This window comes from Cygnus atratus, chromosome 9, assembly GCF_013377495.2.
Source record: "Cygnus atratus isolate AKBS03 ecotype Queensland, Australia chromosome 9, CAtr_DNAZoo_HiC_assembly, whole genome shotgun sequence".
Taxonomy (NCBI): Eukaryota; Metazoa; Chordata; class Aves; order Anseriformes; family Anatidae; genus Cygnus; species Cygnus atratus.
The window spans coordinates 11,181,457-11,199,940 of record NC_066370.1 but is presented as its reverse complement, the minus strand read 5'-3'; the positions used below and the strand labels follow the sequence as shown (position 1 = coordinate 11,199,940).

At 40.7% G+C, this 18,484-nt stretch overlaps 1 protein-coding gene across 3 annotated transcripts in view; it reads right to left on the bottom strand.

Moving 5' to 3' along the window:
- Positions 1 to 18,484, bottom strand: part of RYK (receptor like tyrosine kinase) — a 58,036-nt gene that overhangs the window by 10,801 nt on the left and 28,751 nt on the right. Inside the window, exons 8-10 of one of the 3 annotated variants that reach the window (XM_050712585.1) lie at positions 15,961 to 16,095; positions 13,986 to 14,072; positions 1,071 to 1,140 (exon numbers count right to left, since the gene is read on the bottom strand). In XM_050712585.1, coding sequence (XP_050568542.1) covers positions 1,071 to 1,140; positions 13,986 to 14,072; positions 15,961 to 16,095 — 292 coding nt within the window. The remainder of the gene's footprint in view (positions 1 to 1,070; positions 1,141 to 13,985; positions 14,073 to 15,960; positions 16,096 to 18,484) is intronic. The other 2 variants (XM_035544928.2, XM_050712586.1) reach the window with 2 other exon arrangements.

Genomic DNA, 18,484 nt, shown 5'->3' with positions numbered 1-18,484 from the left:
CTTGTAAAAGCAAGGATAACAGCTGATTTTGAATGATGGGAGAAAGGCTGTTTCATTTAGTTTCAGTTTTAATTGTATTTCCCCAAGAAGCTGCTATTGCTCTTTACACAATCCTGTCTTTTAGACAAGGTCTTAACTATAACAATTCTTAGAAAAGCAACTTTTAAATCCACTGTAGAACTAACAGTTCTGCTTGAACTTCCCTTCCCTTATGTTACCAGTGAAAATGAACTACCAGCCATGGAACCTGACAGTGAGCGTGGGTTTCTTCTTACCTGCATCCTTGCTAGTAACAAAGGTCTTTAAGGGCAATTTCAGCCTTCAATCTAAGCTGCAAAACTGCAAGTAACACAAGCTGTTTGGGGTATTAATTTAAACACGTAAGCCATCACCCCCGAAATCACGCCAGTAATTCTAAGGAATAAATCCCATCAGTGACATTACGATGCCATACCAGGGCAACACATGCATGCAAGAGTCCTAAAGAGCAGTGTCCTACATGGATACACAGAAATATCTAGTCACAGGACTCCTCTGTGCCACGTAGAAAATTACGAATAGTACAAGGCAGACTAGTTGATTACCTAAAATGATAATCAACCTGTATATAGACTTCTTCCCCTCATCATTACTAAGATCTCACCACATTTAACAATAACCTGTGCAAGAAGCAGTATAAGCCAACAGCACCTTTTTCTGTAATAACTGAGAATGAAAGGAATATCTAGCCATGTATTAAAGGAATATCTAACCATCTCTCACTGCTTGGCCTGGAACACCAAACCAAAGACTTTCGCCATTTCCCCCATATACTGCTACCCTCTGATTTCACTGACTGTGCAGCTCTAAAAGCGTGTCAGGCACTCTTTGCAATAGGAAGCACGCCTGGAACTCTGCATTTTAAAGTCATGCAGAAATCTTTTCAGCTCTTTATGGCTTGAAAATTTTCAAATATATAAAACGTTGTTCAATTTGTAAACAATCGTTTTGCCTCCTCCCAAAGACCTTTAAGCACAAGTATTTTCATCTTGCACAGATACAGTTTGGCTTATAAACACTGAGTAGCTCACCTGTGATGAAGTCCTCTGAGTTTACAGCTTTCAGTCAGCATCATTGTCACCTGCACCTCTGAAGCTTGATCTAATGAAAAAAATAAAAGCTACAGATATAACTTTGGCAACAAACCAATGTATTAATTGAAATTTGGTCCAGATTTGCAAGTCAGCTAAGGTCACTTGAGCACAAACAGAATTTGTTTACCTACATTTTTTAAATGGAGTTTAAAAAAAACCACACAAGTAAGCCAAGTTCTAGGGTATATTTCTGCTTAAACAAATGCGGTGAAGCCGAAAAAGGAAAAAAACTGCAGGTGCTGACAGAATGTACTCTTGCCACTTCCTGACAGCTTTTGGGCACACACGAACCTCTTGCACCAGGCAGCATGGGTCAAATCCTTCACCCAGGGCCAGCACTGCTAGAAGCAGGAGAGCTTGCCAGGTGTTTCCCAAAAGCACAGAGGTGCGCAGAGGGCACCAGTTTGCTGCTGAGTAACAACACAGGCTTCTGCAGTTTACTTTCATGTTGATAGAGACCATTTATTCCTAGATTCACATATTTAGTGCTCCCTACTTGAAACACTTGACTCTTGGTAACCTTAGAAATGTTTGCAGTTCTCCTCCCAGCCTTTAAAAAAACAAAAGAAATCCCTGCTGCCAGCTAGAACTCGAGTTTCTCTGATAACTCCAGCAACCCACAGCAAGCAGAACATCTTCTGGACAGAAGCACTGGCTGCACCCCTCTTCCCCACAAACATTTTTGTGTTGATTTTTTTTGTTTTTGTTTTGTTTTTTCCTGGTGGCAAGAAGCAATAGGCAAGCTTAAGGCAATGTAACTCAGGGCTCACACAAACCCTCCCTCTTCATACCTGGGTGCACTCTTCTGTCCCTCCATGTTACAACCAGCACTCCTGCAGCAAGCTAGCACAGGAGAGAACCCAGCCGAGGCCAATCAGTTCTCCTTGCTGCATTAGAATGAATTTACATATCTCATCTGAGTCAAACATTTTACTGCCCTAGGAGGGGAAATGGAGGTGAAGAGGATAGGGAACAGAACACACATCCACTCTTCTCCCTTCTTCATGGTCTTGCCCTCCTCCTCATACCAGCTCTGGCACCTCGCTGGACCCTTTCCTAACTGAACTGTAATCTTGCAAAAGAAAAAGCAACTTTTGGCTGAAGGAGAGGTGCACGTGGTCAGTGCAGAAGAGCACAAGGTAGGGAAGGAATGCACAAGGCCCAGAGAGAGAGCGTGGCCTCCCCCTCATGGCAATGGCAAGCTACTAGATGGGCTCTACCTACAACACGTTCGCCTCCAGCTTTTTAGACCTGCTGGAAGCACAGGCAGCTCCAGGCACACCGCAGCCCTTCTGATGAACCTAGGAAGGGTTCATCAAAAGCGAAATCGTGTAACTCAAGAATGTGGGAGCTGCTAAACATCAGCTGATTGAGAAACTTCACCAGGGGAAGAAAGGATATCCCAAGGCAAACTGCTGCAGAGGCTCTTTTACCACCTCAGCTGGGGAGAAAACAAAAAGGAGGCATGCCTTCCTAAAGGCATCCAGATGCTAAAAAAAACGAAGAGACTGGGGAATCAACATTACAAATTCAGATGTAAGTCCTGGGCAGAGGCACTGAAGTCTGAGTATGCTTGGAAACCCCTAGGGAGCATCACTGCCCAGCCCCTGCGCAGGCTGAAGGACTAAGACCACCAAACCCTGAAACAGCACTCCAAGTGCCATGACATTCATGGCTCTGGTGTCTTACGGGATGCATCAAAATGGTGCATCTCCTTTTGTTTGATAACAAATATGCACGGGGGTAGGGTACAAATAGGTTCTTGCAATAACAGAGGCCTCACGTGAGCAAATGTCTCCAGTTTGAACTCCATCGATGCCATGAGAAAGAGAAGGCCCTACCTACTAGGCAGCGACAGCACCCAGCTATTTTAGCCTTTTATACGTGACAAACTTCATCTAAAGGAGACAGACCTCAGGTTTGTAAATGAACAAGAAAAAACAAGATGCTTCATTAAAATCAGTTCATATAGGCACGAATGGCTGAACCATCCAGCTGTTCCACAGGGCAAGAAGCACTGAAAATAAGGCACAAAAGCATGTTACAGGAAGCCAGAGGAACTCCTAGCAGGTTACTAGCATAAAGCTTCAATTTTAAAATGCATTAACCACTCACATTCAAACAGACCACAGCTTCTTCATCCCAATGTACAATGAAGTGCTGAAAGATTACCAGGTGCGAGTTTGGGTTGATGAACTTGCTCACACACTCTTTGGCCCTGTGCTCGCTTAACTGGTTTGCTTTTAATTACAAGATTCACCATGCAATGATCTGGAGTGCTAAATCAGAGTTTATTTAAAACTGGATTTAAAATCTACAGAACAAGTTAATCTGGTCCAGACAACACACCCATCATCTCTTCATGCTCACACTGTTACAGACGAACTGTTGTGTCAATGCCTTTCCCTTTCTGTCACACAGGGTGTTTGTCACAAGGTCATTGTTACACTTCAGTGTTTTCTTTCAGCTCAGACTATGCTAGAACTCCCGAGCACCCAAAGGATGATTGACTCCCATTCAAGTATATACGGAAATCTAAATCTTATCTGGTGAAACAGTCCCAGCATCCACATTGTGTTTTCTTATCAATATTATTTCCTTGTTTTCTGCATGGAAAAAACTTACACAAAATCAACCAAAAACAACACACGCGGAACAAACAATAGCAGTGCAAGGCTAATCCTCCTCCAACTTAGACCTGTGCCAATTTAGAAGAATACAATTTGATTATTGTGGTTTTACTAGATATAATTCAAAACAGAACATAAATTATCACTTTGAAAATTGAGCGATTCCAGCCAAAAGGAGTCCAAAATATAAAAATCAGGGTATTGCTATTCCAACAGTTCCCATTGCAATTAAACCTAATTTTATGACCATTTTCTTTAGTTACATGATAAAGAGTGCAATTAAACTCATTTATTTTCATAAAGTCATATTTATTAGATTATAGCCAGATAAGCCTTCATAGATTACGAAGGTGATTTTGACAATAAAACATCTTGCTGTAGAGGACACGATCATCTGGGCAACCTGACCATCCTGCATTGCAAACCCACATAAGCAGTCAAGAAACCCCACAGCCTTTCTGGCTTTGATATGAGAAATTCACAGTCCCTGGGCAGTGCAGGGGCAGCCGTGACCTGTCAGCTCCAGCTCAGTGAGACACGAGTGAGGACACACTAAGGCAAATTCTATAGGTTTCATCTTCCTGCCTGAGCCAAACATTCTGCTGAAACCATACTTCAAATCTCTAAGTGTCACAAACTGTAAGCACACACATTTTAGTATTTTGTTTTTCAATGGTTTTATTTAGTATTTTCTTGTTTCTGTAGCCACACAAAACAAAACTTGTAGAATGATCTTGTCAAACACACAAGAATGCCCACAGGCTTTTGCGGCTTGTTTTCTTTTTGTATGGGATCTTGAGGTTATTTGATCTGAATATGGCCACACATACAGGTAAACAGGAGAGAATGGGGGGAAAAGAAAGGGGAAAACCTCCCACAGAGCCATAAACCTCTCAAATTAGAATAGCCACGGCAGAGGAGGCCGCAGTCTCACATGCATTAGATTCGTCATCAGGAAACAGTGTCGAGTTGAAGCTGAACAATCCTGGGCAAGGCTTGTTGCACAACATCTTCAAAGCCCTAAAAAAGCTAAACTTCCCTTTGAGATATTAATGCTATTTGTGATTGGGAATACCTCTGTACTCAGCAATCCATGGAGCTGCAGCCTGATGATAGTGAGCTGAGGTACAGTCAGGACACTGCTGCTCAGCCCTGAGAAAGCATCATCTATTTTCACAGAGCTGTCACACACCAACAGCTGAGTAGTTGAATTGCAAAAAAAAAAAATGGAGATGACATGAGTTAGGACAAATATTTGGGAGACAGCAGTGATTCTAGATGTTCAGTTAGGACAAGAAGGGCCCAAGTTTTGTAAGGTGCTCAAAAGCAAGACCAGAAGCGATTTAAGACAGATGATGTAGATGCATCCCAGAACTGTGAAGATGATCTTACCCTTGCTGTTACAAGGCAACGACTGGGAAAGTCTACCTTGGGGCACGGAGCAAGAACAGGCTAGGATTTCTGGAAGCTTTGATATGGCTACAAGTTTCTCTCACACTATTACATTATTTGTATACAGCCAGGCACAATGGGGCTCTTGGCACTGCCACTTTCATGTATGAGGCTAATCTCCCCACACAATTCTGGCAAGCGTTTTATGTGCTGAGGCCCCTCCTGGTTCCTGGGGACAGAGCACCTACTTGACTTTTAACCAATTCCAGGATCCCATCTGCAAAACTGTGCTTTAAATCCTCATTTACCAGCACTGTCAGTCACATGAATCATCATGACACAGCTGACATGTTTACAGGGAGTTTTGCGATGACACTAAAATTGCACCAATTTGCTTGCTACGAGACTGGGTGCTCCAGCAATGGCAGAGCATCATGCCGTGCGTTCACTGGGTGGTTGTACGTCAGGAAGAGTCGCTCCACACCTCAAATTACCCACCAGAGATGAAAAGCAGCAATTACTTGAATATTGCGCTGGGTTATCTGATTAGCTGGATGGCTTTCAAGAACAACATTTTAGGTCAGATCTTCCAGAATCACAAATTAGCAAATACTGTATTACAGCTTCAGACTTCAGATCGCACCTCGGTCATTAAAATAAATTACTTCAGAGAGCAGGAAGGTAAAGAAAAAGCACGACGTAACCAAAGGTTTCAAAATTCAAACAAGATATTCCAGAGCCTTTCCATAGCCTACTACGGACAGCAACACACAGCAATTTCTTTCAGCATTCCTATCAGAAGTAGCTCCACAAAGCACGGCAGCTCAGCAATCAAGGCTTCCAGTGAACGCGACTCCTGACGGCAGCATCTGAAGAGATATTTTACCTAAAGCTTTTCTCACTTTTGGACCCATCTGTGGTGTCTTATTCCTATGCCAACTTCCATCTGTCTCATTACAAGCTTGCACAGCAGACTTTCCCTAACAACAACGTATTTATACAATCCACTTTATATATGGCTATCTATTTTCACACGGGTTGTACTACTTCAATTATCTTTCAAATTTGAAGGCTTTGCCAAACATACAGTGACAAAGTCCACTAGCTCAACTTACTGAAGGGAGAAAAGCACGTGGGCAGGCACAGCGGTCCCACACTGTGTCCATAGGAACTGAGACTAGGAAATTAAAATCCTGACTGTAAATATTCAGCTTGAGGTGAGAAATACTCCTACTATCAACACGTTCTTTTTAATTACTGCTGCTTCTGCAGAACAATTCATTACATAAAATTTCTCCCAAGGCAGAATTCAATCACAGTTCAAAGATTACACACATCTGAATACTGCTTTAACCCTTCTCAGCAAGTCTTTGGTTTTTGGAAGAAATTGAACAATCAAAGACTATCCTGAGTTCACCTCTGTTGCGCTGGTAGGCCTTTTTAGAACTTCCCTTCAATAGGGGAATGAGTTGTTAAAGGAAGTTAGGAGCTATAAATCAAATCAAAATGAATGCAAGTAGTCACAATCCAATCTACTTTTTTATAGGGGGAAGAGGACATACACACACAAACATTGATGCTTTAAAACTTCAGGAGGTCCCAGCAGTGAGTGACAAGTTAAGGTAGATGCCAGCAACATCTGATCTGCCCACCACTGAAGTGAAAGGGTTAAAAAACCTTGCTCCTCTTCACAGTTCTCTTACAGGTGCAAGTCTGAGAGCGCTACAGAGCCACTCAGGTAAGGGCTGTACTTTCACACATCAGCTCTCTGCTTTAGAAGGCAACCACTCATCGTACAGACCTCAAATACTCTATGTTAAAACAAACATCCATCCAACAACCCAAGGAGGACATGGAGTAGGTCACCATGCTTAGTGTTGTTAGAATTCCAACACAGCAGGATTTCTCCTCCGATCTTAATACCAAAGCTATTTCTAATGTTTGTTTCCACGCCACAACCACACAGTTATTTTCCAAAGCAAGGCAGTTTACATTTTCAAATTCAAGCCCAATTTTAATGCATTCTGGAAGTGATTCAACATAACACCACTAAAGCGGGGAATGCTGTTCTGGTTTTCTTACATTACAGATGTACGCACAGATTTAAACCATAGAAAAGAGTGGAGCGAAGCATGATTTGGGAGTAGTGTTATTTGCCTACTTAACAGTGGAGGAATCTGGAGGCACAGCAGCATACAGCAACAAGTCAAAGGCTCTTTGCTTAGCGATCTGTTCAAATTAAATCAGAAAGTAAAAAAATGAACCTGAAGTAGAACTGGGGAAGGAAGATAACTGCTTTAATGTTTCAGCGTCTGCTGAAAGGACAGCAGCTAACAAAAGTGAAATACAAGTACTAGTTTTAACTCTTTGCAAATTTAAGTGTACTTCGGATTATGAAAGGGCAAGCTTTTCCTGCAGAAACATACAAAATAGCAGATATTTAAATTAAGACATTTAAGTGCAGCACTTTTTTTAATGTAGATTGTACTATTTAAGGTCTCTCAGTATACTTTCTTAATGAACTAGGACTGAATAACATACAGTGCTTTTTTTTTTAGTCAACTTCCATGAATTTATTACTTTTCCCTAATTATTTAAATTCATGTATCCTCCCTCTATGATGAAATTTAAGAGAACTCCAAGAAGAAGCAGAACTCCTTTCTTAATTTTTTTTTTGTTGTAAACTGTCTTCTAAAGAAGCAGGATCATGTACTCTGATTTTGGGACATTAAGTACTTTTTATTTATTTTCAGAAGATGTTTGTATGTGTGGTTAAGACATTTACAGAATGAACTTAAACTTGTAAATTTTAACAATGTACTGCTTCTGAATGTAAAGTCAACGCAATTTTAAAATGGTACCTTGGGAACCACTCTGTACGCTCGAGGTCGTGGTATACAGTATGCCCAATATGGCGAAGAAGCTCTTCCACTTTGTTAAGGCAAAGCTTATTAAACATACAACTCATCTAATTATGCCTCTTGCTTTCCCCTGCTTTGCATGGTGTAAATTCTCAGGATCTTTCTTCTGACACTACCTAATTGCACACAAGCAGTCCTAAAGGTCACCAAGCCAGGCCATAAATAGGCCCCAACAGGCATCACGTGAATGAGGGCAGTAAAAGGTCTGTAAGCTATGGCCAGTTAAGTCAGACTGGCTTCAACATACAACTTCACAGCTAGGGGGTTCCTCTTGTCTACGCCACAGCACAAGCATGCACTGCTGACCTGTTGGACTCATCCTAAAGATGCCTTGCATCCTACAAACACTCTGAAGTCAGCAGTGGTCCTGAGATATACCAGCTGAACCCCACTAGGCTCCTCCAAGGCTTCCACTGCAGAATCAAGATCCATACTGGGGATGTGGAGTACACTTTGAGTATCCACTCTTAACTAGTTAAGAACACAAAAACAAAAAACAAACAATAGCATAACATTGGAATTGGCCAATGCTGCTGAAAAAGTCCTTTAGTGATCTATGCTGACATGAACAAAACTCAAAGCTTTGCTGAAGTTAGTAAAATGATGGAGCCTGAAGAGTTAATCTTCACTTATGCTGTGACTTTGTTTCCAGTGCTTTTCATGGGTGGATTGTTTTCAAGCACTCCTTTCTTGTACAAAAGAAAAATTTTAAGTGGTTAGAAAAATGACACAGACGCAGTCAGGTTATCTTGAATAGCAAGATTGGTTGTTTTTAATAAAAGTGTACCTTGGCCAGAATGTACTAAATGAGTCAAGGCTCTGCACAGCTCAAATTCACTGCGTGCGTTCCTGGAATAATACAATTCCATTTGTTCCTGAAAGATTTTCTCCTTTGAACGAAAAGCACCATTAAACAATGTACTCTTTAAACCAGAATGCAAAACTGTTTGTTTCTATTCTGAGGTACAAGGGTCTAAAGATGCACGAGAAAGGCTATTTTGCACCATTATAAAGGCAAAAGAGATCTCACAATCGCTGGCAAGAGATGCAATTCCAGCTCTGATAAACTGAGTTGAGTCCAACTGAGACAATTCCCAAAGTTTAGAGTGGTTGGAAACCACCTATCAGAAAGGAAACAAACGTTACAACTACATGAAATAATTCTACTGCAGAGGAAAAAAACACAGTGAGGAAACTAGGTGGCAGTTAAGTCTCTCGTCTCCTCACCAAGAACCTATTCAGGTCCTGTTGATCTGTGGATTCTGACATCCCAAATATAGTACAAGCACATGTTCTTGCTCTTACTGCTGACAACACATCCTTAATCTTCATGAATGACCATTTAGAGTAAAAAAGGAAGCGGGTTATCCATAGAGAAAGTCTGAACGTGAAAGCAGCTGAAGCTTTCACAATGACGACCAGAAAATTAATGCAGTTAAACCATAAACTAAGAAAAGAACAACTAACTGCAAGGCCAACATGAAGGATCTAGAGGAGGTATGAACAAATGACACTTTTTGCCCTGGGCATGCAATCTTCGTACTCCCAAAGTCATTAGAGCTTCCAGAAAGCTGCCTCTAGTTTTGCCAACCGATACTCATTTTTTCTTTTAAGCTCTCCTTTTTGGCACAGAGCACTCCACATAAGGGAAGACTGCGGCATCCAGACACGCTCTCAAGTGTTAGATGATATAGCATTAAAAAAACACATTATAAATTAGAGTATTTCATGAACATGCAGGTAGAAAGCTTTGTCACTATCCAGGGCATGTTACAACTTTTCTCTGGAGTGTACTACAGTTAAGCAAAAAATAAATATTTTCTAAAGATCTGGAGTGAACTTCTGGCACTCAGGGATGAATTTTGCCTTCAGACAATATCCTAGACACAGTGTTGAGATTTCAACAAGTGTCACCAAATCTGTAGTCCTATTACCTTTCAAGCCATGTAACAAAAAGTCACTGAATTAGTCAAAAAGCAATTCAGTCACTTCACAAATGCTTCAGATGAAAGACCCAAGATACACAAGAGTCCAATTCCAGTGACAAATTCTGTGACGTAAAAGAAATTAGTCAAATAATGCTGAACAAGCAAACTCCCACCTATTTGCCTCCTGCACTATTAGGAGTTGCAGTATTAGGATCAAACTTGGCCTTTGAAAGTCTGACCTAATAGGTAATTCCCCACTTGAGAACATGGTGAACAACACATTCCTGGAAACTAATCACAGGCACTCTTTGAATGGCCTCTTTCACTTGAGGAGTATCTCAGAACAAAGGTGGGCAGGTCCAGACTTTCTTACTTTTTCTGTATTACCAATTTTCTTAATAGACAGTACTTGTTTTCTTGTCTGAAGCTAAGCTTAGAAAAAATCAAGGTTTCTTAACTTCAGGTAGCACTGTTCTGTTTTACATCAATCCACACCACACGGCTAGAAGGTGAAAGAAAGGGGAAAAGGCTGCTGCTTTCACTGCCATAACCAGCATTTCTTTGCTTTTTGATCCTTTGGGTAACAGAATCAACGCTGGGGAGAGGTAAGAAAATAGGAAAGATGCAAACTTACAAGGCTGCAAAAAGATACTCTTTTCTGAACTGAAAACACTCACAGGTCTGTTGTCTGATGAGCATGTCTGTCAGAATATTCATCATCTCCTGGATATGAAATGAGAAAACCGACAGCACATTCTCCTGTCCACATTACTAGGATGTAACCCATCTTGAATGGTTATGGATTTTATAAAGCATTATTAATTGAAGAAGGAATGCAAGAAAGATACCCACTATGACATGCAGCTGCTGTCACATCTATGGCATGAGCTTTCTTCACAGATTTTTCCCAATGAGAAGTATTCAGAAACCATTACCCAAGTGGCACAATAACCCCTCGACAACTCCCTTAGTACAGCGGAGGTCTTCTCCTACAAGCCAACGTACACTACCATGCCTCAAAGAGGCCCTCCAGGCACCCGTATACTGCTGGTTGGACATTCCTGGACACAACCAGAGGATAAATCACTTAATCCACTAGCTTTCCTACTCTGCACAATGCAAAGTTGCTGCAATTAATACAGCTTGCATTGGTGTCACCTGGTCACAAAGCTACCTGTGTGCCAATATGCTGGTGTTTCACTGGGGTCTGAAGGAACGTATCCAGTGACACAGCAGACAACTACACCAACTAAGGTCATGTCCACACGAAGTTTGAATACATTAAAGCTTTTTTTGTAAATTAGACTTACATCGTTTCTACTGTTCCTCTATAAGCATTAAGATGAGTCAGTGGGGCAACTTTTAAGCCTTTCCTTGCTGCCAATGCCAAAGAACTCAGCATGAAAATGGGAGACAAAGCTCCATCAGTTTCAGATGTTTCTCATGGAGAATAGCATAAGAATATTGTAGACGCTAGCCTAGCCATGCTAACAAAATCTTTTCCACTTAACTGGAAGCTCTCTATTATTATTTTTTCTAAGAATATCAAATTCTAGTTTGGAAGCAAATTTACTTACTCTATTTGCCCTGTCCTGGTGTTCTCCTACCAAAGGGTCATTGGCAATTCCTGATGTAAAGCCGCAGCAACTACCTTGATGCCTTAAGGTCCGACCCTGATGAGAAGAAAGATCTTTCCTCTCAAGAAGGTTATGGAACTGTTTACTCTTTGTACTTTCTTCACCACAGCACCAGCTAAGAGAATTTCAGTTCGCATTTTTCAGAAAGTCTGACACCCTCCCATACCATTTTTTGGTAATTGAGGGCATTACTGGACTTTATCAACCTCAGAGTGTACTGCTGGGAAGAACAAGGTAGCAGTTCCTGCTTTTTGTTCAGATAACTTGGTTCCACAGACAAAGCCTTTTTTCCCTGTTTCTTTTCCATAACCCTCAGGCTCCTTTTTTCGCCTTCAGCAAATGAAGTACTTACGTTAGTTTAATAGCTCTCATACCCATCTCACTTTTGTGGTCCTGCCTTACTCCTGCGTTTGTGCCAAAACAGAAGTGTGTGTGTGGCCACAGAATGAACTAGATCAAGGAAAAATCAGGTTAATAGAGAATTTTTGCAGTTTTTTTTCCCCTCAAGCAGATCAAATTCCTAACTTAGTACATGACCCAGCTGCACACACAGCTATCATGGCCAGAGTATGAAGAGGAAGCTGCTTAATATTAGCACTGCAAATGCAATGCAGTAAGGAGAAGGGATGTTTATAGTTATTTTCCTAGCAACGTTCTGCTGCCCAAACCAGTATTATTTCACAGGCAAGCATCAGCAGAATCTATTATAAACTTGTCCCTATAGATCCTTTTTAAAGCTGAGAAATTCGCTAACAATTATGTGAATACCGTTAGCCCCTTAAGACCATTCTCCAGTTCACTGCAGCCAGCAAGCAAAAAGGTTAAGGAAAAGCAGGCTATGTACTGTGTCAAAAACACAAGCCATTGCAATAGAGAAATATGTTTAAGACCAGACCAGAAAGCCCATTTTGGTAAAGCAATTGGACAAACGGTGATGGAAGGCAGCTAAATTAAGATGTGTTCTTGCAGATGTCTTGTCATTTAATTCTATGCCATAGAGAGTAAGCATGCTTGATAGTGCTGTACAGATGTCACATTGCCCCAGCCCACAACAATTTTAGGTATCACAGGAGTAGCATTTGTTGACTCTGCATCTGCGCAGAGAAGAACCAAAGTAACCCAACAAAGGAGATCACAAGTTAAGGTAGTAATTGTGAACGATGCTGCAAGTTAAAGTCTTGTTCTTCACAGAGGAACACGAGACTCATGTGACAAGGTATACATTTTTTTTTTGAAACTATATAAAATAAAAGCAAAACAACAGCCAGAACTGTTTGGTAGAGAAGGGCACACAGAAAAGCAAGAAGAAATTAGGAAAAGTTCCCAAGATACTGAAAAGAAGCATAATTTTCTTTTAATTGAGAATGTTACATTGCTTCTTGCTAAAAAGATCATTTAAAATACTTGCCTTTTACAAGGGGAACATTATTTTTGTTATGCCAAAAACAAAGCCAAAGACAACTTCAGTAGTCAGGAGTAGTCAGCTTCCACAATCTTGCTAAGCAGTAAGTTCCAAGATCCCCCAAAGGGTGGCATATCTACTTCTGTAGAAGTTCTATCTGGCTTCAGCAGGTAAGAAAAATGCTACAGAATGAAAGTGTACTACCTCAGAGGCACTCCCAAAGAAATAACAGAAATATCTTGTAATTATGAGAGTAACTGGCACTCCGAATCTTAAAATAAAGAATTAAAGACTTTGTGAAATGAAAAACCAACAGCAGTAATATACCCAATGTAAATGACAAACATCCCAGATTAATAGACGGAGAAGACGCTGGACACAATCCACAGGACATAGGTATTATGCTTTCCATCTATACTTAACTCATTTCCAAAGCCTACCAATCATGATTTAAATCACTGAACATATTTCTTGAACAAAAATGCTGTATTTGTAAGAATTCCATTCTAAATGATAATTCTCATGCTTTAGCTGCAAAGTTTAAGGCTGACAGAAACCATGCCTTATCTTCTGTACAGCCATCCATGTTCATAAGAGATGTTAGGATGCGTAAGGGGTGCCTTTTCAGCAATTGGGAGGCGAGGGGAAGGCTGTAGGTGGAAATACCTGTTCCATGCCAGGGGAAAAAAGATTTTTACAAAGAGAATTACTAAACTAAAGTATCCAAGATGCAGTAACCAAAGGCAGTGGTGAACACACATTCTTCTTCCATATAAGACTTCTGTTCTCTGTCTGACAACAACATCCAAATTGCTCAAAAATCAAAATCAGCTTCCTTTTGAATTCTTTCTTAATTTTTTTTTTTTAAAAGATGGATTTGTTACACTCAGTATGTACCACAGTCCGAACAACTGGACACACACACCCTTTATGTAAACATACCTTTAACAGTTTTGACAAAAACTTGTTTCTCTTTACTAGGGTCTTTCTCCTCTATTAGAATTCCATGGAAAATGCGCCCAAATGTGCCTATGAAGAGAAAAGTAGTAAGTACTATGCAGTTAAAACACTTCGATAACGTTGACAGAATTTAATACTTATTCAGAAAACACTGCCTTAAAACATGTCAGCCATAGCAGATACTTTCGAATAATGGAGGGTAAACCACAATACTTGAATGCCCTATTAAATCAATAGAACTACTGACAATAAATAAGCCAACCACAGCTACACCAGCAGGAGTTGGATCCAGAACTGTATGTAGTAGATGCTGAAAGTTTTAGATAATTTGAGAGGAAAATATAAAAAGAAAAGCCAGGAGTGAACCAATGACAGCAACAGAATCCATTTAATTTAAGCATCAGTATTGATGATGGGTCTATTTGTCGCAATTCACAGTCCCCATCAACTGCCTGCACTAAAACTTCCAGCTCCATCTTTTTCTCACACAACTAGTTAGGAATTCTCTGGTCAAAACATTCCTCAGAGACACCATGTTCAGAGAAGTACTGGATTCAAACAAACCAGTATGCATGGAACAGACTGAAAAAACAGTATCACATTATTCAAATGTTTCACCTCCGCTGGAAGGTTTTTTTTTGTTCGTTTTATTTTGGTTTTTCCAGTCTCTAACATTTTTCCATTCACATATTTTAACAAAGACATTGCAGGAAGAAAAGCTACGTTAAACAGCTGGAGTAAGAACAATCTCAATGTGGTAACACACACAGAATTAATGCTTTATACAGACCGAGTTAGTGACACTTTCTGATCATGTTATTATGATGGCACCAACGTGCGCATCACCTGCAGGCCTCTGTTACATCCCTTTCCCATTAATTTGCCCTGTTTGATTAGGCTGAAAGATATTCTGTAGGGATTGCCTTAGCCTGGCTGTACATCTCCCAGAATAAAGTATGGCTATCTTCTGGATCCTGAATACTTTTCAGGGACAGTGCAGTAATTTCTATCATCTACCATGTGACTGCAAACCAACTCTGCGAGATAGCTGTGACACCATCTCAGCTTGTGATTACACTTCCAGTCATCAGATAGCTCTGAACATTACAGCTACAGGCAAGAGACAATATACAGGAGCACAAGACACATCCTTCACCTGCACAAAGCTTACTGCAGAACCATTGGATTGAGAACAACGCTACTTCCTAAAAATGGAAAAGCATTCTCCCGTTGTTTTTCAGAGGGGGATGCAAAGCACTTAGCAGTTCTGCCTATAAGGGATTAGTATCTCAGATCTCTAGCTTTGGAAAATTTGGTTTCTCATCAGGTTACAGGGACACAGACTTGGAAGTTGCAGTGGCAACTAGTGGCAAAACCCCTAAATATTGAAGTCTATTTCCTAAATGCAACATCAGCAAGAACCTGTTATTGCTGCATATGAGCACTTCTGATACAAACATTAAACAAGATCAAAAAAGGTCAAATTTTTCATAATAGAGCTGTTAATTTTGCCTCTGTAGATTAGATGTCCATAGTAGAAGCTGTAAGTGGAGACTGACTGAATTTAGATGACAGTGGCATTTTTTTCCCCTTAAATGAAGTTATCCGTCAGTTTACAGAAATGAGTTTTTGCCACCTACAGCGTCAACCGATTACCTCACTCCTTAGCCATCTCACCCTTTCATTTATTTTTCTTTCTTAAAGAACCAGATTATTAAACACAGACAACCTGAATTATTTACTTTGCACAATTAGTCGCTCCCCTGTTCTAACGAATTCTGGAAGCTGCTTCCCCACACACCCCAAATACAAACATCATCCATCATTCTTTACCTCCACCAAAGTCATAAAGACCTGAGACATCACCTGTGATTAATTTCAGAAAAATCTAGCTATAAAAAAATACATATATATACCCCATATTGTAACCAACAAGTGTCCCGAGTCCTTTAAATACCTTCTTGGAGCACATCCTTTAGAGTTATCCTCTCCCTGGAGATGGCTATGTCCTTCACTTTAGCTTTTGCTTCCATTAGAGTGACACTTTTAAGATCATTCTTCTCTATCCGTAACGTAGGATAACCTGAGGAGCCAGCAGAGCCAAACAAACCAATATAAATACCCTTATAATAAGACCACAAGCACATTGCTTCACCTCAGCACCACCTACAGGTACAAAGACATGCAAGCAGTGTGTACTTAAGGTTACGTAGAGCATTAAACAACAAAAAAAAACAGAAGCCACATGAACGTAATAATCTCTGAAGAAAAAAAATCACACAAATTCTATACAGTGCCGTGCAACCACGTCTCTTTATTTATTAACACCAGGTAAATAAAGCTCCTTCTTGCACACTGAAGCTGATTAACACAACATTGCACTCCCCTGCCAGTAGGGAAGTAAAGACTGAGGTTGGAGACTGCTGGAAGACTTGGTGGCAGCAGGAAAACACCTTACCCCAACACTGGAGCAGGAATACAACCAGAAATATCAGTGCCCTCTTCTGGGCATAAGAGGCCTGACTGTTTTTTCATGATGAAGACTATGAATTATTAGATAAAAAGCCTATGAGTCACTTTGACAATAAATTTTAAATTTAAATGTCACTGAATGCAAGGTTAAAACGACTGTGGGAGGTCTAACATTGATCTTCCTGTTCATTTTCTGCATCCAACCCTTTTTCTTATATTCATTTTCACCGTTCCCTATGTTTCTGGGGGTGTTCCCCCACCCCTAAAAGACAAGGCGTTCTGAAGCAGTGCGGACTGAACACACTAAGCAAACAGGTGCCATTACAGTTGTTTCCACACGTATCTGGGTGAGGAGAGTTTAATAATCAATAAGGACCTCGTTTGTAGGCTACCTTGCTTTGTAGTCTTCCGTTTTGCATGAGGCTCATTGATGAGTTTCCAAGAATCATTTTAACTAAACAGTGCCACTTAGAGGGCCAACCTAAAAACCTGAGGTTGATAGCACATCAACAGCGTGGTTTCTTCCAAACTATGTGGAAAGGAAATTTTTAATAGATGCATTTCTCTTAATGCTTCTACCATATAAAGTTTCCAGGCAGCTTTCTACAAAGAGAAGATGAACTCAGATGACAAAAATCTCTTTTGTTTCAGGAGGTAATTCACTCAATTTAGAAGAAAGCCAAGACTTTCCCAAAGCTGCAGGAGTTCAGTCCTAGGTAAACACCTGCTTCCACACCTGGGCAGGAAACAGGAAGACACTAGGGTTGAACAGTAATTGTGATACTCATGCACTGCTCCCTTGTGATTTCGGATGGTTAGTATCACTACTAAGTGCAGTCAGAAGAAAATGGGAGAGATTTTTGGGTCTTATTAGTTGCTTAAAAAAACAATCAAGCCATTAATCACTGTTTTTAACCTAGCTCCAAAGGATAAACATTAGAATGTAAAAAGGGTAGACATTGACATTTCTACTTATCAGATTGCTGAAAAAAGACTCTTTGGGTTATTAATACAAAACTCTTGAGCATTAAAGGATAGAGAATCATTGGTGTCAGCAGATGACAACAGAAGCCACTTCCTGAAGAGATCTCAAGGGCCACCGTACAATTTCAGCTTGGCAATTTCTACTCTACTGGAAAAAAAAAAAACAGCCAACTGAGATTAACAGAGACTGTTCACTCCTCCTGCTGGGCCCCCCATTTTTCCCCTCACGTTTTACCATAAACCCTTACCTCACTTCAGATCTAGGCTCTAGCAGAAATTTTAGCCAATTTAGCCTGGGCTACCTTCAGATCTTTTAAAGCAGGCCTTCTAGCAGTGCTTTGAGCCAATTTAGTCTGGACTAAGTCCTGCTTTCTTTCAGTGTTCAGTCACGCAGACCCATACCCCCCAAGCACCAATACCAGCACTCATACAGGTGGGCTATGTGCCAGCTCAAAGACCTGAGTCAACGAAAAGCCAGTCACTCTGCAGAAGCGGTCAGAAGAGATCAGTGTGCATGCACAAGGGACAAGGCAAACGCTCACGGTCAGTCCAGCCTTAGATGAGACTGACCTGCACACCCAGTGCTGCATCAATTCCTCCTTACTTATCTCAGGAAGGTCCCTTCACTAGAACTATGCTATACGGGGTACCTCTCCCCTAGAGATGACAGACAATAACTGCAGAAGTAAGGACTCAGCAAATAACAAATACTGTTAGGAATTAGAGTTAGCATAGAACACAGCTCATATCAGTTCACTGCAGAGCATATACACCACTGCCACTTCACCCTTCTTTTTAATTCGCTGCTCGCTCTCTATTTCTCTACGGAAATAGCTTTTTTCCCCCGTATTCTTTCAAGCAAAGCTGTTAAAAAGGAGACATGAATATATAACCCTTGTCAAGTTTTTCTGCCCCGTTCTTTTCCTTTGCAAGTTGCAGCAACAGGGCGAAAAGATCAAAATAACCATCAGGAGTCGATGACATCACTTGCTTTGGTCTCCAGTCAGTAACAAGTGGTCAGGCTA